The sequence below is a fragment of the Anthonomus grandis genome, chromosome 9 (genome assembly GCF_022605725.1).
Source record: "Anthonomus grandis grandis chromosome 9, icAntGran1.3, whole genome shotgun sequence".
Taxonomy (NCBI): Eukaryota; Metazoa; Arthropoda; class Insecta; order Coleoptera; family Curculionidae; genus Anthonomus; species Anthonomus grandis.
This window is the reverse complement of record NC_065554.1, coordinates 25,976,936-26,000,744: the sequence shown is the minus strand read 5'-3', so window position 1 is coordinate 26,000,744 and position 23,809 is coordinate 25,976,936. Positions and strand designations below refer to the sequence as shown.

Here is a 23,809-nt window from a genome sequence, read left to right as displayed (position 1 = left end):
TAGCTTATGAATAAAATATGTCATATAAGCATTCTTAATATTCGTTCTTCGCACTTTTAAAACTATGTGATTAAAAAAAAAATTGATAATCCAAACCGACCTGCTGATGTGTTAATTACAAGCCTTGAGAGCAGGAATCTTATATCAAAAAACACGCCTCTCATGGAACTTATAATTTGTTTTGCCGGCATCTTCATTCTTCTTCATCATTTTCGACGTGACATTTTAGCTAGCGAAAAGTCATCTGTATATTTAATGGTTAATATCGCGGTTCATCTACAACTACACTGAGAGAATTCTTATATTTATCGTAATGTGGTTCTTATTTCCTAAAGAGTTTTCGTCTTTTATATTTTCCCCATCATTCAGTAAAATTATTTATTAATTTTATTTATTTGCAAATTTATTAGTTAAGACAATAATTCTTTTTCTCTCTTTCACGATCTTTCCGATCAACTTCAAAAAACAACAAAACTGATAGAAATATATCAGCAAAGTTTATTTTACAGTTTTTTTAATTGATCTTCTTTTTCTTCTTCTTCTGTTACTTTTTTTTACCATTTTCTAAGTCTTTTTACAATGGTTGAAAAAAAATTTGGTTTAGAATTAAAATATTCATTAAAAAATTATAGACAAAGCTAGTAAACATACAAATAAATAACACAATATAGAATACACACAAATATGTCCTATAAATCTTTGTGTAATAAAATAAAAATTCTACATGGGATGGGTGTATAGTGGATGGAGAAAAATACTATAATAGATCATCTGGATTTTTCTTTTACTTGACAAACATCTAAGAAAGTTAAACTATGTTTATTAAAAGAAAAAAATGCGACTGTCACTTGTCTTTGTTTTCCTCTAAAATGCAAAAAAATTTGATACTTAACGTAGCTAAAGATGTATGTCATGAAATTGATCTTAAAAATTTAAGATAAGAATGTGAAAATCATGTTATCCTATAACGAATAGTTATGGGTCTATAGCCTCTTAAACCTATAAAAGTCGATTTTCAACTATCTTTAATTCAAAAAATACTTGATGAAAGTAAAAATAATGTAATGTAATGTAAAATATGTAATACATCAAATTGTTTAGATTTTGACGCAGAATCAGAAACTTAAATATTATATAGGATGTTCCATTAAAAAAAAACAAAATTCTATCAACATATATTAATAATCTAAATATATCAATAATTTTAAAATGTTGAAGTTTTTCACCTCGTATCTACAAAAAAAAAAACATTTTTTTGTTCTACAAAAATATCTTATATACTATATAAATATATTTTTTACTTAAAAAATAATTATTTTCTATCTCTTCCTCTTCTTTTATTAAATCTACCTACTCTATTTCTTCTGATTCCTTAACGATTTAGCTCAAACTGTTGATACCATTAGAGATAATCCATTAAACAGTTCTAGTTAAGTTATCTAACCATTGGTGAAAAATGATCTTCCCTGGATCTTTTTTCTCTATTACTCTCTTCCAAAATAATTTTTGTAGCCAAAAGATCTTCTTTATTTCTTTATTTCTTCTAATATTTCTACTATTTCAGTTTTCTTTACAGCCATTTTACTTTATAGTATTATATTATTAGTACTTTATTATACTTTATACATTATACCTTTATTAGTACTGTTAGTTCATCTAATTAAATTAAATATAAATCCTATGTCCCAAAAACTCCCAATTTTCCTTTAAAAATTTCTTTCAGTGTACCCAATAATAACCCATCTTTAATAACTCGCACATCGAAGTTTTTACGGATGATACCACAATGTGGGAGGTGCACACTCGGTATTTGCCAATTATGGTCAAATGCAAATTTTCTCATATAAAAGCCTATCTTCAATTGCAGATTTATTATTTAGTGTTTGTTCCTCTTTTGGTGAAGATCCTTGGTAAAAACATGAACAGGCTACTGTCGGTAAGTTTTTAAGTTGTTTTTTTTTGTTGCTAACTTGTGGTATATTATATTTTAATTATTTTAGATTTTTTTGTTATCAATAATAACTTACGCATACGCTCAAAGGATACCTCCTAGGGTGCAACCGGGTCAAATTATAAGAATTTTAAAGCAAGATTTTGATATCAGTCCTGACGGATCTTACCAATGGAGGTATGAATTTACACATTTTTTATCATGAATTAAGTGATTTTCCAATTTTTTTCATACATTATTATTTTTCCCCTTCTTCGTTTTATTCTTTGTTACCCTCTTGGTAATTTTGTTTTGTCTCAGTTTTACTTAATTATTAAATATAGTTCAAAATTAAGTCAATACGTTCATCAAGTTTTTAAAAATTATTATGCCTTCTCTCATTGATTTTTTGTTATTCAATAAAATCTTCTCACTTTTTGCAAAGTTTTTTTCCTTTTTTCCCTTATCTTCTTCTTCTTCCTTCTTTTCTTAGTTACCATCTTACCATCTTAAATGACTCTAATTTTTTATTACTCTTCTGGTTTCTCACTGCTTCACTTCATATTCTGAAGTCTAGAACCGTAAGAGAAATATTTTTCCTAATTAAATAAGTCTAGTCATTCTTCTCATTTCTCTTCTTTATTTTTATAATCTGCTTTTTCTATTAATCGCTCAGCCTCGTCATCTTCTTCATTAGTTGCTTCTGTTCCTTCTCCTTTTTTATCAATTCAGTTGTTATTGTTATAAAAGATCCTCCAATGAGAACTAAACTTCTTTTCTCTCTCTAGATTTAATAAAATAATTTTTTTCTCTTTCTATGACTTTTTAAAATCTTGTGTCATTTTTTATTTTCTCAGCTTTATTAAAGTTATAAATTCATTATTTTCTTTTTCGTTCTCTTCTGTGTCTTTTTGTAATTTTCTTTAGTATGACTTCTAATTTAATTTCTACAGTTCTCTATCCGTTCATTTTTCAACAATGTCTTCTTCTACTTTTCCTCAGTGATAATCTTAATTTTTTTAAACATTTAATTTTCTTCTGGTTCTTCATTAGTTCAACTTCAATTATAGTCACTATAAGAGCTACCTAACTCCAAAGACCTCAACTACCAAAGTTATACCTATTGTCTTCTTCTTTCTCTTTTCCCTAATCAGTTTAATAATTCTCTTGCTCCATCTTCTTTTAATTTTGTCACCATCTCAACATTCTTCTTAGCTACGACACCGAAAATGGTATCTCCGCCCAAGAACAAGGCAGACTAAAGGGACCAGACACCATGGAGGCTCAAGGTGGTTTCTCTTACACCGCAGACGATGGTACTCCCATTCAAATCCAGTACATTGCTAACGAAAATGGTTTTGTGCCTCAAGGTGAGTATACGTCTGCTCCTTCCTATATCTTAGATCCAGAGTGAGAGAGAGCAATTTTCTTCCAGGCAATCATCTTCCCACCGCCCCACCAATTCCAGCGGCCATTTTGAGGGCTCTCGAATACAACGCGGCCCATCCAGAACAAGACAATTTGGATGACGGTGGCCCGATCAGACCAAGACCAATTGGAAAGTAGATTTAGATGTTTTAACATAAGATACTGTGATTTGTGCTTTACTATTTTTTTTTATAATGAAACTGGACTCGTGTAAATAACTATTTATTATTATTAAGGGGCAAATATTCTGAATAAAAGCAGAATTGTAAGGTTGGTTGTTTTTATTGTAGTTGAACCGATATTGACGAAATCTCCCTTAGCTTTAAGGATTCTTTTTTGATATTTCTGAATGTTGCTGTAAAGAACTGGTGGATCTTTTAGAGCCTAAGTCTACTAGAGCCTAGGCCTGGAAAATAGATGTTTGTAGTTCTTCAAGGTTTTTTCATCACCATCAATCATGCTTGTATTGAGTTTTCCTTGGTATTTGTTTTTCTAGATTTCTCATAGCTTATCTGCAAAGTGTTCCTCCACATCATTATGCACACCACAAGTTTTCTGGACATGAGACTCTAAACGGAGTGGTGAAAGTTGAAGAACAATACCCTGCTTGGATATCAACAACATTTGTAATGAATGCATTTATCAATATCTAGTGTTTGTTTTATGCAAATTGAGAGATTTGAGACTTTAAATGGAATGACGTGTCTTGAAGAACACAAGCTTTCTTGGAGAGTATTACGTGCAATGTTCGATATTTTCGTAATTAATGCTTGAGTTGGTGTAAACCATAAGCAACATTTAGAAAGAATAATTTTATAAATTTCCTGGTTTTATTTCATCTACTGAATTATACATGAAAAATATTTGTTATTAATTGTCATGACATAACAGACGACAGTTGACAAATGACTGAGGAAAACTGACAGATTATGCACAACGTTGCTACTTCTCCACCCAAAGATACTACACCAGAAGTGTAGTATTATCTCTGATCACATTTATAACTCGAAATAGGAAGAAACTAATTCTTAAAAAATTAGATTTGATGTAATAGATTAAAACTACTTGACTTATGACGTTTGATATATGACAGATTAAATACACTGTTGCCACTTTTATGCTTCAAAACCGTAAAAAAATTGACAACATTATTAGAAGTTAATAGTATTAGAGATAATCTATCATATTTGACATATGATCAAATTTTAGATTCTTGAGTTCATAGTTTGATGCTTATGGAGGAAAACTATTATTTGATAAATCGACTAGGTAGTCAAAGAAAAACAAAAATAATAGTCCTGGCTCAACTAGGATACAATCAAAGCTATTTAAAGACCTTTTCCAGGAAAGTGGGAAATCTAAATGTTCTGGAAAGGTAATTACATGAGATATTTTGAAAGTGGCTTTGGTGAAAAGTCAAATAATGCTCACGTCCAATGCTGCCTGGCATATGATGACTCTCGAAGATGCGGAAATAGCGAATATATCGAATTTTTTAAGTTTTTCTGGTGTCACGTTTGGTACTGGTTAAAAGTTGTGTATTTTTAACATTTTTAGTTAGATTGCTTTGAATTTTAACAGGATTTGTTAAAAATACTCCTTTAAACAATATTTTTAATATTTCACAGCGATACTTAAAGTAGTTTTTTAGATATTAAGCTTTAAAGTGAGTGGTCACTTGGAAACGCAAACATCCTTTTTAGAGACTACTGGGCAAAAATGTGCATATCTTCAAAATGTTTATTTACACTGGTATACATTTTTAATAAGATTAATTAATAATAAAAATACCTTTCATAATTTTATGTTTTTGTTTCATAACTATATTCTCAATAGCTCTATAGATAAACGACTTTCAAGTCAGATTTTACTCTTGAACTTTGAACAAAGTTGTATATCTTTTTAGTTTTTATTTCAACCAGTTTAAATCCTTAATCATAATTGTTAATAATAGTCTTCGCAATACTATTCTTTTTGTTTCATACTGATACTCTAAGTAGTTCTATAGATATTGAACTTTGAAATGAGTGGTCACTGTTAACATCAAACATCTTGTTTGGAAACCACTGGACAAAAATGTGTATATCTTTGAAGTTCTTATTTGGACTAGTTTGAATCTTGAAGAATGTATCAGAAATACTTCTGTCAGTACTAAGCTTTTTGTTTCACATCTATACTCCAAGTGGTTCCATAGTTATTAAATTTTGAAGTGGCGAGTCTCTATGATGATCGCCTTGTTTGAAATTGCTGAATTTTCCAAATTTAAGCGAGAATGGTTCAAATAAATATTAATTTTTTTTCATGCTGGTGCCATCTATCTATTTGTAAAGCAGTTAAGTAGTTCACGCATTTATTTCCTTTACAGTTTTCTGTATTTCATGGGGGGGAAAACGAGACTTTCACCAGAAAATCAGGAAACATAAATAAATGAGTATAAAATATTTTGTTATTTTAATTGAACGGATAAAATGAGTTTTTTAAATTTCGAAATTATTTATTTTGCTCTTATAATGGGGTCACTAACGTATGTATTTAAAAGTTTTGTCCTTTTGAACGGTCATCTTTAATTTTTCTTATTAATTCCCTTATTAATATTTTCTTTTCCGCATCCTTTTAACTTTCGACTCAATTAGACACAATTCGAACTTTGAAAATGGCCGAATAGCGTCATGGCCGTCAATGGCCGTTAGCTTGGAATAAAAATGAAATATGGGTCATCCGCTAAACATCATTTGAAAGATTTCGAATTTCTGAAACCGAAATTTAAAATGCTTATAATTGGCTTGATTTTTGAAATCTTAAAATTACTATCGCAGCAAAGAACTGTTACATACACGTATATAACAAACCCCAATATGCATATAATAACATACCAACGCGTCTAAAGAGAATCAAACCGTAAATACAGTAAAAATTTCATTTAGGTGTAAAATATGGAGTGAGGGCAATTAAAACTCTAACGGTCAAAGAAAATCAGCGAAGGCGCAACGCACGCTTACCATTAATTAACGAACGATCTTATTTCTTCTTTCCGCTCTTTTGGATTAAATGTTGTTGAGTTCGGTTCTAGTGTGTGCGATATCAACATCTTCTCAGGTGGTACTACCGCAACAGTTTAATTGATTGAGGGTCGATTTTCTAGGGAATCATGTGCGACGACGACGTATCTGCTTTGGTGGTCGACAATGGGTCTGGCATGTGCAAAGCCGGATTCGCCGGGGATGATGCTCCCAGGGCTGTTTTTCCTAGTGTGGTTGGCCGACCTAGATATCAGGTAAAATTTTTTAAAGTATTTCAAAGAATAATGATACATTTAGGTTGAGAACTCTCATCACATAATCAGAATATACAAAAAAACAGATCAAATAATAGACTTCTGGAGTCTAAAATAGTTTAGACTCACAGTTAGGTCCAAGTAAATTAGAAAATTCATGGATGCTTGGCTTGACTAGGATTAAGTCAAAGCTACTTAAAGACCCTTTCCAGGGAACTCGGAAAACGAAATATTCTGGAAAGGCAATTGGATGACAGATTTCACAAGTGGACTCAGTTCAAATTTTTGTACCGGTCGATGCTGAAAAACCTACAATTAGAACATATCCGGAAAGTTTTTAGAATAACATATCTTAAAGAACAATTTTATGTTAATTATACTCTATTTAATTTTTTTTATTATGGTAACAGCCTCGTTTTTTCATATGGGATACCTTGTATATTATCGCATTTTTAGATTCTATATTAAATTCCAAGACATTTTTTATTTTTAATAGTAAGAAAAAAACAGAGATAAGGGTTTTAAAAACCCAACTTTCTATAATTAGAGAAAACTTTTCAAATAAAAAATTGTTCATTGAGAATTGCTTTATCATATGTTCAAATGCCTGGAATAAGTTATGAATTATCCAGGTTGGAACCTAACTTAGCAGTGTCTTAATAAGAAATAATATTTAATTTTAAGACTCTCCTAAATGCTTCAAAAATTTTGATATAACTGAGGAAGTTCTTGATCTAAAAAAATATTCATAAATGAAATCGTTCACTGAGAGTTGCTTTAACTAAGTATGTAAACTTCATTCAAATGCCTGGAATAGGTTTTAAATTATCCAGGTTAAAACCTAACTTAGCTGTGGCTCAATACCAAGTAATGTTTATTTTATTTAAACAATTGCTGCATAAACAGCTTTTAGTAGACTAAAAAAAATCGAAAGAGCATAAACAAGTTAAAAAAATTAATTATAAACTGGAGGTGAATATATAGTGAACTATTATTACATTAAAATCTATATTAATGATGGGTGTGCTAGTACAAAAATATGGAGCGATATGGAATTATTTATAAGACTGAAAAATCCCATTTTTTTACGATTTTTGGTTCTTCCAAGACTAATATCTCTATTAATAAAAGTTTTTGGGGAAAACTTTAAGATAGGTGCTCAATGAATTTATTAGAACGAGATGTGTTTTAAATTTCATCTCCCTAATTCGGTTCCTATCAGAGATATGAGCATTTTGTTCCTTGAAGTTCCAATTTTTTTTTTTAAATTCCAAGGCTAATTTCTCAACTAGTAATCATTTTTAGGAAAAACCCTAAAATAGGTGTCCAATGAATTTACTAGAAGAAGCTATATTTCAAATCTCACATCTCTACCTGTTTTAGTTTCAGAGATATAAGCACTTTAGCCCTTAAAATTTCAATTTCTATTCGAGATTTTTCTTTCAAATTCTAAGGCTAATATCTCAACTAGTAAGCATTTTTAGGAAAAACCCTAAAAAAGGCATTCAATGAATTTATTAGAAGAAGTTACGTTCCAAATTTCAGATCTCTAACTGCCTTGGTTTTAGAGATATAAGCACTCTGTCCCTGGAATTTTTCTATTCCAAGTTCCAAACCTGATTACTCTACTTCTAAAAGTTTTTGGAAGAGACCCTAAAATAGGTGTCTAATGAATTTGTTAGAAGAATATATTAACAGAGGATCGAATCCTTAGACTACACATACAATTTAAAAATATCAGTTGAAGAAATTGAACATTTCAGTTCGTTGGACCATTAGTTATAAAAGTTTTTTATCAACTGCCTCGAAGAAAAAGGTCGAACATTTCTTGTAGGTGGTTAAAAAAATTGAACATTTCGTTAGATTTTGTCGTTTTATTTCTTTCAAAGTTCGTTACATAAAGGGTTTGATATGTTCTTTTTGCAACTGCCTGGAATACAAAAGTTGAACATTTATTACGGGCAGTTGAGGAAATTGAACATTTCAGTTCGTTAGATCATTCGTTAACAAGGGTTTTATATGTTTTTGTTTTAACTGCTTGGACGAAAGAAGTTGAACATCTCTTGGAGGCAGTTGAATAAATTGAACAGTTCGTTAAACCATTATATATAAAAAAGTTTCATAGGTTCTTTTTTCAACTTTATGAAAGAAAAAAGTTGAATATTGCAGTTGAAGGAATTAAACATTTCAGTTCGTTAGACTGAATTCATAGGTTTTTTTTTCAACTGCCTTGAAGGAATAAGTTCAACATTTATTATATAATTAGTTATATAAGAATAATTTCTTATATACAGGGTGTTTCCTAACTACGGTACGAAACTATACAGGGTGAATCGTTAGGTCTGGGAATCGAAATTCTGAGATACAGGGCGATGAAAAAATGTTAAAAAAGAGTTTCATAAACGTTGAACATTTCTTACAGACCGTTCGATAAATCGAACATTTCAGTTTATTAGACTATCCGTTAAAAAGGGTTTCATATGTTCTTTTTTCAACTGCCTGGAATACAAAAGTTGAACATTCCTTACAGGCAGTTGAAGAACTTAAACATGTTAGTTCGTTAGACCATTCGTTAAACATTTCTTATAGGCAGTTAGAGAAGTTGAACATTTTAGTTCGTTAAGCCAGTTATTATAAAAAGGTTTGATATGTTCTTTTTGCAACTGCCTGGAAAAAAGAGTTGAACATTTCTTACAGGCAGTTGAAGAAATTCAACATTTCAGTTCGTTAAATCATTCGTTAAAGAGGATTTTATATGTTATTATTATTAGATTAAAATCTGGATTATTGATGGGTGTGCTAGTCCAAAAATATGGAGCTATATGGAACTATCTGACTGAAAAATCTAATTTTTTTACGATTTTTGGTTCAACTTCCAAGACTAATATCTCTATTATTAAAAGTTTTTGGAAAAACTTTAAGATAGGTGTTAAATGAATTTATTTTCTAACAGAGATATAAGCATTTTGTTCCTTGAAATACCAATTTTTACTAATTTTTTCTTTCAACTTCCAAGGCTAATTTCTCAACTAGTAAAAATTTTCAGGAATAACCCTAAAATAGGTATCCAATGAATTTACTAGAAGAAGCTGTGTCCCAAATTTTACATCTCTATCTGTCTTGGTTTCAAACGTTGATTGAATATTTTGGAATTGGAAATTATTGAGTATTTTATTCAAATATTTAATCAACGGTTTCAAAGATATACGCACTTTGTCCCTGGACTCTCAATTTTCCTAAACAACATTTTTTGCAAATTCCAAGCCTGATTACTCCACTTCTGAAAGTTTTTGGGAAAACCCTAGAATTAAAAACATTAACATAGACATTTAAAAACATCAATTGAAGAAATTAAACATTTCAGTTTGTTAGACCGTTGGTTATAAAAGGGTTTGGTATGTTCTTTTTTTAACTTTCTGGAAGAAAAAAGTTGAACATTTCTTCCAGGCAGTTGAAGATATTAAACATTTCAGTTCATTGAGCTATTCGTTAAAAAGGGATTTTAAATGTTTTTTTTCAACTGCCTGGAAGGAAAAAGTTGAACCTTTCTTATATGCAGTTAGAGAAATTGAACATTTTAGTTCGTTTAAGCCATTTATTATAAAAAGGTTTGATATGTTATTTTTTCAACTGCCTGAAAAAAAAAGTTGAACATTTCTTACAGGCAGTTGAAGAAATTGAACATTTCAGTTCGTTAAGCCATTTATTATAAAAGGTTTGATATCTTCTTTTTGCAACTGTCTGGAAAAAAAAGTTAAACATTTCTTACAGGCAGTTGAAGAAATTTAATATTTCAGTTCGTTAAGCCATTAATTATTAAAAGGTTTGATATCTTCTTTTTGCAACTGCCTGGAAAAAAAAGTTGAACATTTCTTATAGGCAGCTGAAGAAATTGAACATTTCAGTTCATTAAGCCATTTATTATAAAAGGTTTGATATCTTCTTTTTGCAACTGCCTCGAAAAAAAAGTTGAACATTTCTTAGAGGCAGTTGAAGAAATTTAATATCGCAGTTTGCAGTTTGCAAAAAGATTTGATATGTTCTTTTTTCAACTGCCTGAAAAAAAAAAGTTGAACATTTCTTACAGGCAGCTGAAGAAATTGAACATTTAAGTTCGTTTAGCCATTTATTATTAAAAGGTTTGATATATTCTTTTTGCAACTGCCTGGAAAAAAAGTTGAACATTTCTTACAGGCAGTTGAAGAAATTGAACATTTCAGTTTGTTAGACATTTCCTTAAAAAGGGGATTCATATGTTCTTTTTTTAACTTCATAGAAGAAAAAAGTTGAAAATTTCTTACAGGCAGTTGAATAAATCGAACATCTCAGTTCGTTAGATCATTAGTTAAAAAAAGTTTTATATGTTCTTGTTTCAACTGCCTGGAAAAAAAATAAACATTTCTTACAGGCAGTTGAAGCAGTTGCAACCTTAATGATGAAATACAATATAAACCAATGAATACCTTATAAAGAAAATATTACCTCCGTAGAAGAAGAGAGATGTTTAACATAGAGCTAAAGACCAAGAACAATATAGTTGTCATACCACGCAAACAAGAAAATTACTGATAACATCACAATAGAGCTGACGTAGATGTAGAAGAGGGAAGTAGAGGATTGATCAGTATAGAATTTTTGATATAAGATTGCGAAAAAGAGGCTTAAAAACTATCTAAATTTAAAAAACGCGAAAGATACTTTGGTATGTTGTACACACATCTGCAAATGAATATAAGGAAACAGCAAACCTAACCCAAGAAAATCAGAAACAAAACATCTGAAGAAGGTTAAGCAATGCGTGCAATAAAGAAAAGCTTTTTACAATACACGTTAAGAAAGAACCCTTAAACCCATTGACATATTATTTGATACACCTTAAAAATTTTTCACCAACAATTATACTGATGATTTTTTGTCAGTTTGGTATAAAGGTAAGCCAACTGGTCTTATTATAACAGTGTGATAAGTGCCTCAGGCCATTTCAACAAATTATATTAAGGTAGAAAGAGCTAAAAACTAGATGTACACAAAAATGTGATTCTGCTGTACCTTCAGTGACATCCATTACATCATTTCTAGCAAAAAAAGAACACAATAGCAAACATTTTGTTTACTTCTTTAAACACCAATGCGAGTCCAACCTGAATCCTGTAGCTGACACTGCCGAAGTTACCACTATGTGTGACAGCCAGATTAACACCTGTAGACCAATTACACCAAGTGATCCAGGATAAGAAAAAGAAACAATGCCTCCTGATTAATGGAGCAGTTCCATTTGACTATAACATATAGCAGAAAAACGACTTAAGTATAAAAACCTGCAAATAGCAATTCAGAGAATGTGGAAGAAGCGTACGAAAGTTGTCCCAATTATGATCGGTAGAACTGGAAAGTCACATCAGAACTAGTTAAAGAAGTCCAAAGGAAGCAAGAAGCAATGGTGTTAAGTACAAGCTCATATAATGCAAAAAGTGCTTTAACAGAGAGAAAAATATCACCACAAGAAAAGTAACAGCTTAGATGAAAACATCAGTGAGTTCAGAACCAAAACCTACTTGGCAAACCATGTTGGAAAAATAAATCGAGAGAATTGGGTCGACTTAACCAAATAAAGTGGAACTATAATCCATCAGAATCATCTGTAAGAAAGAAAGTAATGGTGTTTTTTCTATTCTTTTGAAAAACCTAATTCAGATAATTGCTCACATTATAATTAAACATGCCAATAGAAACTTACTTCTTAAATTCCTGTTTGCCTGAGAATCACTTACAGAACAACTTTAATTAGTTAATTTGTAATTTTTCTGTTTAAAGCACGATAATAATCTTTGAACAAATTGTAAAAGTCAATATAATTAGAAACGGAATAAAATATGTATGTGTATGATCTATTAAGCACGGATTATACAAAAAAAAAAGTTTTTGAATTTCAAAAATCCTCGTGTATCTATTTATGTATTGTAAAATATGCAGTTTCTTTATCGAGAAAGCTTTAGAATAATATTTTATTTAATATTAATATTGGAAAGTGATGAAATTTTATATTATTAGGGCGTCATGGTGGGTATGGGTCAAAAGGATTCTTATGTGGGAGATGAGGCACAAACCAAACGAGGAGTCTTAACAGTGAAATATCCAATTGAGCATGGAATTATTAACAATTGGGATGACATGGAAAAGGTGAGTAACGTCCATTAACATTTTATTATTCTTATCGACTGGTCTCACATTTTTATTTATTCAGCGATATAAGTGTCAATTTCACAAAGTTTTATGACCTATTTGATGATTTGTTCTTGAAAGTTTTGAAGTTTTGTAGATATTCATTATCTCAGCCTTTGTATAAAGCCCAGCCACTGGGATTTGCAACTATTTGAAAAGAAATTTATATCTCCCATATTTAAATCAGGAGGAAAGGAATAAAATTAAAAATTACAAATGTGCTTATACAGTCTTCAGTTCTTCTCATCTTCAGTTCTTTTCAGAAGCTATCATGGCTTAGTTTATAACTACTTAGCTCTATCATCATCTACATTAACTAATCTACTCACTTACAATACTAAACCGTCGATTGCCTTGGAGAGGGAGTATCATATTGATGCCATATATACGGACTTCTCCAAGGTATTTGACAGAGTAAAACCTAGAGTAAACGGTAGGTACTTCTTAAAGATTGTATAAAACCTGGCGAATTTTCAATGTTTGTTGATGATCTTAAAATATTTTTGATAATGTTGAATGTTATGGAAGTCGATTTACATTAGAGGGATGTAGATAGTTTGCCTAATTGGTGTAAATGTAACTTGTTAGATAAGATTTTATCGCCTTATTTAACAGATGGTCACTTACTGCAGAATCAAGAACAAGTCAAGGATTTTTTAAATAGACAGGAAGGATTGGATGTTTTTATTAATTGTTTTTAACGCATTAAAGGGATTCTACTAAGATTACTTTATTTTATCTGTTTCTGTGATATACTGTTGAAAAATACCAGTATTATGTAGATTAATTTATTGTTATTTGTTTAATTATTTTCATGAAACAACTTATTTATTTTTATCAAATTTATATTAACATAACCTAATTATATGACATCTTATTGTTATTTTGTAATGAAAGTTTCCCGGAGAATTATTAAGTGAAAAAATAGAAAAAAATATTAAGCTACATATTTCGTTTAATTCATAATTTATTAAGCAATTTTTGAGAAATTTAATCTGCTAAGCTTAAATTTTTTTTTTCAAAATGGTCGAAAAATTGAGGTTTGCCAAATATTTAAAAAAATGCGCTGTTGTCATTCTTCACTTCTTCCAGGAAGTTGTATTGTAAAATCTCAACTCATTTGTCTCAAAAACACTATTTTGTCCCAAGCATTTGGACTAATTTTCACTTTTACTCTACACATCTGAAGTTATTTCATGTACCTTTCGGGTATATAAAGAAAGACATTTTTGTCTAGAATTTTAGGGACATTTTTATTCATTATGTAATTTTCCCAGGCAGTTGAGTGGAGATTTTACCCTTGAATTGCCTGAAAGAAAGTGAAAATTGTAACAGTGTAGTTCTTTTCACTATTTGGCAAACCATTGAAAAAACATTTTTTTTTTTATTTTTGAAAACAAATCTACTTCAACACTTAGCAGTGTGAAAAATACAAAATGAATCTGCATTTTTTTTTAATTATAGAAAAACTGGTATTTGCCAAAAATGAAATAAAAAAAGTAAACAAGGTTGAAAAGTAATAAAATTAAAATATTTACAATAAGTTCCTATTAAAATCTGATTTACAAACATTATTTATTTAAAAAAAAACGGCTCAAGCCCTAAACTTTATGACGCCTTGACCCTCAAGGGTATTTTAAAGCATGCAACAAAGGCCGCCAAAGCTACAGGCCTAAACTTTTTTTTTATTATCTTAACTGTCGATAAATCAAATATTGCATGGAGTGCCTGGAAGAAATACAAAATGCTACATACATGAAAAAAAAATCGATATTTCTCAAATAAATATAAAAAAATATCTACTTCATCCACATAAAAGTTCAACTGCCGATAGATCAAAAACGACCGCATTAGGGCCACCGGTATTTGCCAAATTATATTGCGGGCAATAAAAATTTCAATAAATCCTGGCTCTCTTAGGACTCCCAAAATGAAGTTCAGGCCTAGAAATAGAATAAAATGACGTAAAATATTATTTAAGACAGACTTTTTCTTCAGTTTTATTAACAAAACATTTGCTTATCCTGAAAAAGTTGAGTGGGTGACCTTGGATATTGAACGCTCCCTGGATAAAAAATAAATTATGAAGACGGATTTTCATCCCCAATCGAGATTTTTCAACTGTTTCCTTTGGCAACTTTAGCAATAATAGCGGGAATTTTATTATTTTCAAGGAAATCGACGTAAATTTGTTTTTTTTTTTCGAGGAATTTCTTATTTTCTTCTTTTAATTAATGTTTTTTCCGGCCTTTCATTTAAAGCCATTTTCCCAGATCATTCAAGAAATGGCAGCACTTTTATATTTCTGTCAAGTACAAGCTTTTGACCAACCTATGCGAGATCCTTGGTCTTAAGCAGTTTAACAATATTCCAAATCTTAATAATAGGCTTCTTGACTTGGTTTTTTCAAATTTCGACGTCAGTGTCATCAAAAGTATATCACCGCTTATTGACGAAGATCTGCATTATCCTGCTTTGAAAATTTCTTTTAAATCGGCTTCCCCTCATAAATATAATCCTTCTATAAGTTTAAATAATCTACAGCAGTTTAACTTCAGAAAAGCAGACTTTCCACTCATGTATAATTTGTTGCTTGATGCAGACTGGTTCTTCGTCTTGCAGTCTTCTGACGTTGACAGCGCTTGCAAGGAACTTTACAAAAGGCTTGATTCAGCTTTTGCTGCTTCAGCACCTTTAAAACAACGAAGACGACGGCCAGTTCCAGTATGGTTTTCAAAACAAATTATTTCTAATATCTTTAAGAAGGAATAAGCATATACAAAAGGATCCTCTCCAACTGAATTTAATCTTTCGAGATACAACAGGCTTCGTAAGACAATAAAATCTCAAGCCCGTGAGGCCTATAACTCATTTGTGACCCAAGCCGAGGAGAACATTGTCACTGATCCCTCATCGTTTTGGTCTTTTGTTAGAGCTATAAGAAAGGTCACTCTTCACTTCCGTCTATCATGTGCGATGCCAATGGTAATTTTTTTCAAGGAACAGACAATATTGTGCCAGCTTTTGCCAAACTTTTTCAGAATGCCTATAAAGATTCAATCAACCTCGCAGAAACCTATCCTCCTTCTAATTCCTCAGACCTCATTGACATTCTTCCATCAATTACCACTGAGAAAATTATTGCTGCTAGTCGGAGGCTAAAAAACAAGTTGTCAGCCTTTATGTCATATTTTTAACCTTATTTTGAAAACTGGCAAATTTCCAGGCGTCAGGGATCCAATCTCGGCGCACTTCTTTTTATCTTTTATATTAATGATCTTATAAAATTGATTTCCTGCCTTAAACTAGCTTATGCTGATGATCTGAAACTATTCTGGTGTATCAATAGTATCTTGGACTGCTTGTTCTTACAGAGTAACTTGGACCTAATTAGGGGGTGGTGCAGTCGAAATCAGTTATGTCTTAACATCTCGAAATGCTGTGTGATCTCCTTTCACCGAACCAAGGATCCTGTTTTGTTTAATTACAATATAGACAATCAAATCCTCTGTAGAAGTACTTCTATTAAACATCTAGGGGTTGTATTCGACGATAGGCTTTGTGCCACATATTGAACAGACAGTGACCTCCTCGTTGAAACTTATGGGTTTTGTCATTCGAAATAGCCGACTCTTTAACAACTCAAACTCACTAAAACTATTGTACTTTTTCTTTGTTAGATCAAGACTGAAATACGGTTCCTTGGAGCAAATATCACTTTTGCTTTAGATCGCGCCAGAACGAACATTAGGTTTCAGGATCCCGTATATCAAATGTGCAGAATTTTTAATTCAACCTGTGACATATTTGTATGCTCCATAAAGGATCTAGTTTTGTCTCTGACAAACCAACAGTTACCATAATTCCTTTTCCCTTCGTTTTTCCCTTGTCGCATGAATCCCTTTCTTTGTTCATTATAAAGTTAATTTACATCTCCTTTAATTTTGATATATACATGATGTTACTATAGTAATTTAAGTTTTCCTTATTTTTCTTTCTCTTTGTTATTAAATTTATAGTAATTTAATACTTGTTTACACTTTCAAAACATTAATTGTAGATTTTCCTGTAACTGGGCTTTGTCTGTTGTAAATAAACTGCTAAATAAATATTTCAGACAGTTGAAGCCTTTTTCTTGAAAACCAAATACTGTTTTTCTTTTTAAGGCAATTGAAGCATTTTTACTAATAATATATTTTTTTCAGGAAATTAAAGTAATTTTGTTATTTATTCCATGAATTTTTTACTTTTTTAAATATCTGACGTATATGATCTACGTGTTCATAGGGACTTACAAAAAATTACTATGTCATCCATGTAGACAAAACAAAATTTGTATAAGTAATCACGGAAAACTTTATCCATCATACGTTGAAACGTGGCGGGTGCATTTTTGAGGCCGAAGGGCATTCTGAGGTATTCATAGTGACCATTGTTGACGGTAAAGGCCGTTTTTTCGATAGAATCAGGATCCATTTATATTTGATGGAATCCTTGGGCGAGACGACCCTAGGGTCGTGAAGTATGTGCATTTTCCGAGATTATATAAAATTTCATCAATTCGGGGAAGGGGCCATTTTTCTCTATTGTCTCGTTGTTAAGGGATGCATCCTATGTTTCTGGATGCCTGAAGCATCGGGCTTTTTCGACTATCCACACGGGTGCGGAATACAGAGATATTGAAGAACGAATTATTTTGTTTTCTAGTAATTTTTGAATTTGAGATTGTATCTCAATATTCATTAGAGGGGGATCTCGACAGGATTTTACATAAATAGGTCTGTCTGTTTTAGTTTGAATTTTATGTTTAGTTTGACTGGTAAAACTGAGGTCACATCCTTCGTGATACATTATGTCTTTGTATCCATGACATAAGGGTAAAATTGTTGAATTTTCGAGAGGAGTTAAGTGATCGAGACGTAAGATGTTATCAGGGTTAAATTTTTCTAAAATTCGGTATGATGGGTCTAGTATATCGAATTGATCTTGGGGGATAACATTAATCCTGTGATGAATTTACGTGGGCGGTAGGCGTGAGGTTGAGAATAGTGCAAAAGCCTTTTTCAACTTTTACTAAACTGTCAGGTATAATATGATTTTTTATGTCAAACGATGGCAAAATAGCGATCATTTTCATTTACTGCTATTTTTAAAAAGTAATTGTTAAAGTTGTGTACCGGATGCAAAAGGGGTTTATTGTAAGCCAAAGAGAAGGGTATTATTATGTTTTCCTACTTAAGGGTTTTTTTTGCTTTCATAATCTAGTAAGGCTTTTAAGGTTTTAAGTTCTTTTGATCCTATTAAGGCATCGAAATCGTTATGCCAATTTAATACTCTCACTTTAAATTCGTTTTTTATACCTATCTCTTCTAGCAAGGAAATTTTTAAATTTTTGATTTCTTTACAAGTGTTCTTGCATGCGGTTACTTTGAAAGGTTCAATAAATATTTTGTCGGAACATTTGTTTACAATTTTAGGAGATATGATAGAGTCAGAGGCACCAGAGTCAATTCAAATTGTCAATTGCTTTTGTGGTAAATAAAAGTATGGGAGCTCAATTTGTTGTGCTACGTTATTTAAGATGATGGTAGATCTGGGCCTGGTTTCGGAAAATTTGCGAAATTATCAATTTCGAAATTTTGTTCAGAATTGTGGTAGTGATTTTGTTTATGAGGATTCGTTAAGGTGGAATGAAAAGAGGTTTCTCCATATTGAAAGTTTGGCTCAAACCAAATTCTCTTCCCCAAATTTTTTATTCAGGCATTTAAAGCCATTTTTTTTTAAGAAATAGCAACAATTTTGATATTTTTTTCAGGCAGTTGAATCCGTTTTCTTATCTACTAAAGAAACATAAAGCAACTTTCATTTTTATTATTATTTTAAATTGAAATATTTTTCGAAAAATTCCTTCTCATTTATTCTAGAAAGTCGAAAGAATTTATTACTTTTTTTCTCATAATTATGAGAGAGAGAATTATGAGAAAACATGAATTATATAATTCATGTTTTCTTTTGTCTTCTACAAGCAATTAAGGCCATTTTATCATTCTTTTAAAAAAATGGTATAAAAAATTTCGTATATCTTCCAGGCAGTTGAAATAATATTTCCATTTATTCCTAGAAGTTAACGGCAGTTTATTATTTGCTTCATGCAATCATTTGATCAATCATATTTGCAATTACTCCAGAAACTTAAAGCACTTTTGCCATTTTTCCAGGCATTTAAATCTATTTTCTCATTTCAGTGAAGACGTGGCCACTTATTTCTTAACTATTCTTTCTAGACAATTTCTTGAAAATATCACCATTTTATCATTTACTTCGACTTTTTGAAAAAAATTGAAAAACGGTGGTAATTTAAACAAAAATTGAGGGTCTTCGAGGAGGTTGATCTAGAAGAAATAGAGTAATTGATTTTTTTCTCAAAGAAGAAAGGAAAAAACTTAAATTGTTTTGGGAAAATAACAATTCATTCAATTTATTGAAAGAAGTAATAAAATGACTTCAACTTCTTAAAATGAGAAAAAATAGATAATGACTTTCAGAGGGTTGGTTCACTTAGAAGAAATAACATAATGAAACAAGACAAAACAAGTTACTATCGGTAGAAAATGAGCGATCCCTTAACTTCCTGAAAAAATACTAAAACCAATATATAATAATTTCTGCAAAAATATCAACATGAAAATGCATTCAAAAATTTAGAAACTTTGCTTCTTTTTTCTGAAAGAAATGAGAAAATGGCTTCAAATGTTTTAAAAAAATACAAAATTAGTTCAAGTTATCAAAAAAGTTGGAATACTTTTGTTAATACTTTTGCTTTTCCATAAGAACCAGGTTTTCCACCCAAAAATTACTCTTCTATTGCCTTCAAGAGCACTCTAAGTCCGGCTCGAAGGACCAGAAACTTTACAGAGACATTAATACAGATAAATCATAACATAGAACTTCTTCTAGATATGGCATCATACGTTCTACAACGAGCTACGAGTCTCCCCAGAAGAGCATCCGGTACTCCTCACCGAAGCCCCCCTGAACCCCAAAATCAATCGGGAAAAAATGACCCAAATCATGTTCGAAACGTTCGGTTCACCGGCGATGTACGTGGCAATCCAGGCGGTTTTGTCCTTGTACGCCTCAGGACGGACCACTGGAATAGTGATGGATTCTGGAGACGGTGTTTCCCATACCGTACCAATATACGAAGGTATGTATAAACTCTCTTTTTGTACGACTGGTTTTGGAGTTTAAAGGTCATCCTTTTTTACATAAGTTAAGGTTACTGGATCTAAAAAAAAGGCGTTTTTATATCTTGGCGCCATCTAAGAGTAACGCCTTTAAAGAAAATTGAATTAAGGTATCTAGAGCTGAAAAGGTACATATTTGTGGATGTTCTAGGTTATGCTTTGCCGCATGCCATTATACGTTTGGACCTGGCCGGAAGGGATTTGACTGATTATTTGATGAAGATCTTGACTGAGAGGGGGTACAGTTTCACCACTACTGCCGAAAGGGAAATTATTAGGGATTTAAAGGTAATTACGTCATATTTCATCGTTTTAAGGTTATATGGCGATTTTTCAGGAAAAAATCTGTTTTGTGGCTATGGACTTTGAAAAAGACCTTGCGGTAGCGAACTCTTCAAGTTGTTTCGAGAAATCTTATGAGCTACCCGACGGACAAATCATCACTTTGGGAAACGAGCGGTTTAGGTGCCCTGAGGCGATGTTTCAACCGGCCCTTTTAGGTAATTAGATTTATATCTTCTAGGGAAAACTTATAAAATTATGGTTTTTAGGCATGGAAACTCCCGGCATAGCAGAGACAACTTTTAATTCTATAATGCGCTCGGATATGGACATTCGTAAGGACTTGTATGCCAATACGGTCCTGTCTGGAGGCAGCACAATGTTTCCAGGTTAATTTATAATAAATTTATAGAAATTAGTACATTAGGTAACATCAAAACAATTTGGTATCAATTGTTTATCCGTGGCGACTCCTTCATTAGAGAAAATTCAAATCGAGGAAAAAAGTTCTTTTTTAATTAACATTAAAATATGGGGAATATAAGAAAAATCTCTAATATACTATAATAACATCACTTTATTCCATAAATGAGAATACGTATTTTCCACTATTTTCTATATTTTCCACTATTATTACTATATCTATATATACATTTTATTTCCATCCACTTCTAATTTTTAAACTGAGTTAGGGATATATAACTGAGAGTTTGACATTTCCACTATTTTCTATATCATGGTTTTATTTACTAAATAATATTTATGAACTTTAGTGAAATTAAAGATGATTTGAAAAAAATCTGAAAAAAATGTGCCAAGATTTGAAATACCTCAAAAAAATTCAAAATAACTTCAAATGCCTGGAATTAAATTAATAATTTTTCTAAAAGGCTGGAACAGATTAGAAATGACTTAAAATACCTGGAAGAAATAAGCCATTATTTAAAATGCCTGGAAAGATTGCTTTAAAACAGAATGGAATAACATAAAAATTGACTCGATCAGAGCACAACGATCCAGAAAAAATATAGATTCAAATATCAACAAGAAATTTAAAGTGACATCACATATCTGGAATAAAGTTGGAAATTACGCCGCAAGCTTAAATCTTCAAGTATATGGGTCAAATAACTCTATGTAAGCCTGGAATAAATAAGCTATATCTTGAAATAAACTGCGAATTTAAGTGCATCAAAGAATGTCTTCAAAATCCTGTCAAAATATATAAAATGACTTTTAGTGCATAAAAGAAAAAATTGGTAAGACAATAAATTACTTACTTAGTACTAAATATCACAAAGAGATCCACCATGAAAATATGCACCTAACCCACAAAGTTACTAATTACTCTTAAAAATAATTAATATAATTATGGATTCTTATACTGGGTCATTATTCTATATAAGAATCCAGGAAGGGTCCCCGAAACTTCGAAAACATGAAAAATTATTTTAAATGAGAAACTTTATATGGCTTTAAATGCCTAGAATGAAATTTGTAATTAATCAGAATCTCTCTGGAAAGTCAATAATCTTTTTAGAAATACAAGAGGCCCAAAGGATTTAAGTACACAAAGCCAAATAATATTTGATAAACGTTTATTGGAACCTTGGCGCATTGAAAAATCAATTTTATCCACGGATTTAAATAAAAATCACAACCCAGTTGTATATGGAGAAATTAAGAGGTTGGTAAATCCTGGATTTCAGACTTAGGTGTATGTGAGCTTGGAATTTATAGGCTTAGTAAAACACCAATAAATAATAAGTAGCTACTATTGAATAACATGTAGCGTAAAAACTCGATAAGTGAAACGTGTACTACAGGAAAAAAATTTCTTAATACATCGATATGTGTAACAGAGCTCGTATAAAGAAGAGAGTTTTGGTAGACACCCTTAGGGCGCTGTAAGGAAAAGACAGGTGTCTATTATACAGCTAGATACTGTGCAACGATGGTTGAATTCACATAAATACCGCGATTTTGACAGGATGACCATTGCGAAGGATATATAAACAGATTCAACACAGATAATGGTAAATACAGCAGCTATCCAAACTGTGGATCTTCAATCCAATACTCTGAAAAAAATTAAAGTATATTTGGTAAGCTTGAGTTTTTTCGGTGGTAAAATCAAATCAACTGTCTCGACGAACATTTGAGCTAATATTAAGGTTGCCTTAAAAATTTAAGAAATATTTTTCGATAGAATTGATAATGATTAGTCTAAGAAATGTTCGAAATACCAATTTAACTGCCTGGAAGAATTTTTTTTTTGAATCCAGACCCTTGAAGACATTGCAGATGAGCTCAAAAGGTAGTCTGGAAAAATCAACTGCTTGAATTAATTTAGCGTTTTGTGTCTTCCAGTGTTTACTTGAAACAAGATTTTAAGACAGTCAGGAGAAATATTACAAAAAAATTTAGCTCAACTGCCTGGAAGAATTTAAAGAGAATACCTATCATACTTTATAAATAAAAAACTCTGAAATATATTCTGACTTGTTGAAGCAGTTTTGCAATCTAATTTTAGTTCATTATGAATGTCCAAAAAATTATGGTGGTAGCTGGAGGCTTTTGCTTATTTCAACCTCCTTGTCAAACAAACTTGGAGCCACACTGATATGCATGAACTCGACTCAATTCATTTCCTCTGATCTTAGTCGTACCTATAAAGTTGTTATGGTTCAACATCTGAACGTCAATAAAAGAATGAATTTCTTGAATCGTATTTTGTTGTTCCAGGTATTGCCGATAGAATCCAAAAGGAAATCGCCGCCTTAGCACCTGCCTCGATGAAAATTAAAATAATCGCTCCGCCAGAACGAAAATACTCGGTATGGATCGGCGGCAGCATTTTGGCCAGTCTCACTACTTTCCAGCAAATGTGGATATCGAAACAGGAATATGACGAGGCTGGACCCTCCATTGTACACAGAAAGTGCTTTTAAAAATCTCTAAATATGTTTTTTTTTTATTAATTTAATTATCTTAATGGAAATAACTGTTTTTTTTTTTAAATTTGTTTTATTCATGTTGGTTAAGAAGCGTTCTGAGTTTGAAAATAAAAAACCGGCGCAATCACCAATTATTTACAATTAAGTTATGATTGTTTTCTTTTTTCAATAAATCCTAAAGTTAGCATTCATCTTTTAACTATTGGTACTAAGCTGAGTCCTACGTATGGAATTTCCAAGAGAGTGCTCATTTTATAAATGCAATATTTATTTTTAAACAATTTTTATGACAGTATAAATACGCATTTTTTAAATCACACAATCCATTATAAATTACGTATACAATATTAGATTATCTTTTATATTCTTAAGTAGTCATATTAACGCACATTAATTGCGTTAAGTGGATATAAAAATGTCATCTTCTTATGGATCTGAAAAAATAGAAATAATTTAACATGCAATTGTC

General features: G+C 31.1%; 2 protein-coding genes across 2 annotated transcripts; both read left to right on the top strand.

Moving 5' to 3' along the window:
• Positions 1-1,771: 1,771 nt before the first annotated feature.
• On the top strand, positions 1,772-3,627 carry LOC126740787 (endocuticle structural glycoprotein ABD-4-like). The gene is made up of 4 exons (XM_050446956.1): positions 1,772-1,936; positions 2,001-2,128; positions 3,146-3,300; positions 3,366-3,627. Exons 1-4 carry the CDS (start codon positions 1,787-1,789, stop codon positions 3,494-3,496), a joined length of 564 nt encoding a protein of 187 aa, XP_050302913.1. The 5' UTR covers positions 1,772-1,786; the 3' UTR covers positions 3,497-3,627.
• Positions 3,628-6,384: 2,757 nt separating this feature from the next.
• On the top strand, positions 6,385-23,485 carry LOC126740784 (actin, acrosomal process isoform-like). The gene is made up of 7 exons (XM_050446954.1): positions 6,385-6,632; positions 12,684-12,812; positions 19,812-20,061; positions 20,253-20,389; positions 20,439-20,601; positions 20,653-20,772; positions 23,129-23,485. Exons 1-7 carry the CDS (start codon positions 6,507-6,509, stop codon positions 23,332-23,334), a joined length of 1,131 nt encoding a protein of 376 aa, XP_050302911.1. The 5' UTR covers positions 6,385-6,506; the 3' UTR covers positions 23,335-23,485.
• Positions 23,486-23,809: the final 324 nt, after the last annotated feature.